Here is a 3,631-nt window from a genome sequence, read left to right as displayed (position 1 = left end):
CCCCCCAAAAAAAAAAAAAAAAAAAAAAAAAAAAGGCCACGAAATCCGTACACGTGGCACGTCCATATAAGACATCGTGCTATACGCGGTAAAAAGAATGAATACGACATTTTACGACCGTCGGATATTTTGTCATAAAAATCCAACGCCGTAAATAATAAGTTTAAGAGTTGGGCCAATGGGCCGTGGCTTTTAATTACCCTCCAACATAATGGCCCATTCCTTTCATGGGCCCATGGTCCATATTTGGTGCTTGCTTGCGTTCGTCGAAGCGATTCCACTCTCTTTCTGACTTGCCAGTAGAGCAGACAGAGAGAGCGAGAGTTAAACTGTCGACGACTTGCTTGGGATCCGACTCGCTCTTCCTCAACTCAGCGCTGAGTCGCGTCCGAGTCTCTGTAATTTGGAGCTCGAAATAGAAATTTTTGATCTTTCTCAGTTCGGCGATGGAAACTGGTATGCAGCATTAATCTTTGTCCCTGAAGTTTTATCAAATTCGCCAAGTTCGATTTCGTGTGTTTCAGATTTTATGCAGTTTAATTGCTATTCTTAGCATGTTTTTTGTCTGAAAATTGTTTGTCCTTTTGGATGGTGGATGGACATAGGAAGCTACTGTAAAATGGAAATCTTTTTCCATTTTTGACTAAATTAATTGGCTTTGAGTCTTATAGAATTAGCTGAGGATAGTGATCTTTCTATTGGGATTTTGTTCAAGTCAAAGAATTGGTTAGATCAGGTACAACAGCCAAAATGGATTTGCATTTGAAGAGCCTGTTTGGTAGATTTCAGGAGCAATTTGGTTCTGGTCCGGGGCTTGGCCCGGGATCCGGAACATGTCTCATGAAAGTAGAAGGTGTTGCTCCTAATTTTATTAAGTCTGTGTTTAAAGCTGCTGCTGCTCTGTATAGGACTGATCCGTGGAAAAGATTGCGCCCAGGGCATCTTTTCGGCATTCGGGTTGGGAAGGATTCAGATTGGTCTGGCAAGAAACAGCCTTTCCCATGTGTGCAATTCGTTGGAGGGGATGGTGGGGATGTTGGCTTTAACATGTTTAGGTCCGAAAATGATGCTAAGAAGATGACGGGCTCGACCGAGACTGTACAAGTTCCTAACATAGAGCTTTTGAGGGTCACGTATGAACCTGAGTCGTTGATGTTCCCCTCGAATCGCAAAATGATTAAGTCGCTGTCACTGGAAGTGTCGGGGACTAATCGTTTTCCGGTGATCGATGTTGCTCGTTGTGCGTCTTCTGGATCTCTTCAGTTTAGGAATCCAACTCTTGAAGAGCTTAGGTTTGTCTATGCCGCCATGAAAGCCATTGCTTTGGTGCACCCGTTGCTTCAAGTAGATAAAGATGGTGGACCAAAGTGGTCTAGGTTAATGTACTTTGAACCGTTTATTGAGACGGTTGATGTACAATGGCCTCCAGAGATGGCCAAAGGCTATGACCTTGTTGCAGTGACGGTCTCACACCCGCCTGGTCAGGCGTACGAAGAAAAGGCTAGTTCGACAGCTAGCTCCACCCCAACCAAATATGCAGAGCCACCAAGGGAAGATATTTTTGTTGATGTAAAATTGTACTTGAATGGAAGCTTGCGGCAATGTGCAGCATGCGAGAAAGAGGTTCATGGAGAACAGGCTCTTTGTTGTGGGCGATGTCGAGCTGTGCTCTACTGCAGTTCTGTCTGCCAGAAGCAACACTGGAAGGAAACTCACAAAAGCATGTGTGGTCTTTACAAGGCTATGATGGAAAGGGAGGAAGAACTGGCAATGAAAATATTCATGTTTCCTTGTACTGCTGACCAGCCTTGTAAGTGGCTTGAATCATTGGGTATCCATCAAAAGGGCATGTGGAGAAGAAAGTGTAGTTGCTATTCTCACTGCCCTTTTGGTCTCCTTCCTGTTAAAGGTGGACTATGGGATTCTTGGGGTGGGCTTGATGATGAAGAGTATCCTCGCGACTCGCCTTTTCATCATCATTTGAGGGATGGTATGTCGAGCCCAATCCTTCTCTCTGGTTGGTCAGAATACTATAATCTCCGGTCGCTGCCATTGTCAAGCCCAGTTGCTGATATTCTCTCCCATCCGCTGACAGTTTATTACATATTGACGGCTCTCAGCATCAGTTCAAAGAACCTCTTACTCAAAGGGAAGGAGGTCATTCTTCACTATTTAGGGCCAGAAGGGGAGTTGGACTGGATGCCAGCATTTGCAGAAGTTGGTCATTTGCTCAATCGATTGGGTAACATACAAATAATAATGGTGGGGCCAGAAGTTCCAACGAATTTGTCGGGGACAACTTCAGGAATTGGTAGCAGAGTGAGGGTGAATCTTGTGAGAGGTGTCTATCAGGAGGAAGCTACCTACTTGCCTTCTCCGCATGTGATTGTTGCTCTAAATTGCGGATTGGATAGCTATGCAAGCTGGGGTGGAGCTCTTAATTTGATCAAATCCATGGCTATTCCAGCCTTTTTCACAGATCAATCTGAGATATCATGCGCAAATGCTAAACAGGTTCTTAGAAGTACTGGACTGCATATCACACATCCTGTAACACCGAACCCTTTTCGCTCGCCGGTGAAGAATCATGAAGCTTCTAGCAATCTTCCTGCATATAGCAATGGTTTTGTGCTCGGAGTAAATACATGAATTTAAACCATGAAGACCAAATTTGGATTTATTTCTTGCAGTTGTATTTTTTATGATTACAAATTCAAGCTTTAAGCAAATCCAACTGTTTGATTGAGAGACTGAGAGAGAGACTAATGAGGTGGGAATATTAAATTCGTTTTTCCCATTGCATTTCCGAACTCTCTGTTGTCGGTAAGCATTATTTATTTGTTTATTTGAATTTGAACTCTCTCCATATTGTAGAACAGTTTCAAACTGCTGAATTTTGTTGTCTTTCATTTTTCTACTATCAAAACTGTATCTGTATTTACTTTGAAATGGCCGTCGGAACTATTTGTTTTCTAATCCTAGTATCCTGTAATGTTTATAATAGTCTTAGAAGGTTATAACTGATTCCTTGTTTAGAGTTTCATCCAGTTTTTGATTGATTAATCTTAGTACCCATGTCCCATTCGCCATTTTGTGAGAGATAAAGGAAAATTTTCCAGTTGTTGAAAGAGATCAAATAAATATTGACCAAGTGGAAAAAAGATGAAAATTAAATTTCCAGTGGCAGAACACCACCTAAACCGAGAAAATCTGAGAAACTTTTCCCTAACATAAAGCATTAGGAATTTAGGACTCTGCTTCTGATGTTTAAAACATATTTAGGACTCATTTGGTTTATGGGTTCAATTTTAGTGATTTTGATTCTAAATTCAAATTCTATGACAGAATTTATTGATGGAAACTTTTTATTCAATTTTTTTGTGAGAACATAATCATAATCACGGGTTCAAATCATGTCAATAATATTAACCTGATTTGCTTGTTTTCCGTTGATTCTAAATTCAAATTCTATGACAGAATTTATTGATGGAAACTTTTTTATTCAATTTTTTTGTGAGAACATAATCATAATCACGGGTTCAAATCATGTCAATAATATTAACCTGATTTGCTTGTTTTCCACTTCATACTTTATCCGAAGCAATTTTAATATTACATTTTCTACTTCATT

The 3,631-nt window shown here is 40.6% G+C and overlaps 1 protein-coding gene across 1 annotated transcript; it reads left to right on the top strand.

The window, feature by feature from the left end:
• Positions 1–433: 433 nt before the first annotated feature.
• Positions 434–2,949, top strand: LOC21384077 (zinc finger MYND domain-containing protein 15). The gene is made up of 2 exons (XM_010111485.2): positions 434–456; positions 672–2,949. The coding sequence occupies exon 2, from the start codon at positions 751–753 to the stop codon at positions 2,647–2,649; it is 1,899 nt and encodes a 632-aa protein (XP_010109787.1). The 5' UTR covers positions 434–456; positions 672–750; the 3' UTR covers positions 2,650–2,949.
• The last annotated feature ends 682 nt before the right edge of the window (positions 2,950–3,631 follow it).

The sequence above is a fragment of the Morus notabilis genome, unplaced genomic scaffold (assembly GCF_000414095.1).
Source record: "Morus notabilis unplaced genomic scaffold, ASM41409v2 Scaffold10648, whole genome shotgun sequence".
Classification (NCBI taxonomy): Eukaryota; Viridiplantae; Streptophyta; class Magnoliopsida; order Rosales; family Moraceae; genus Morus; species Morus notabilis.
This window is presented reverse-complemented; position numbering and strand designations above follow the sequence as displayed.

Coding starts and splice junctions, on each gene's coding strand:
- LOC21384077 (XM_010111485.2), top strand. CDS start 751: ATGGATTTGCATTTGAAGAGCCTGTTTGGTAGATTTCAGGAGCAATTT.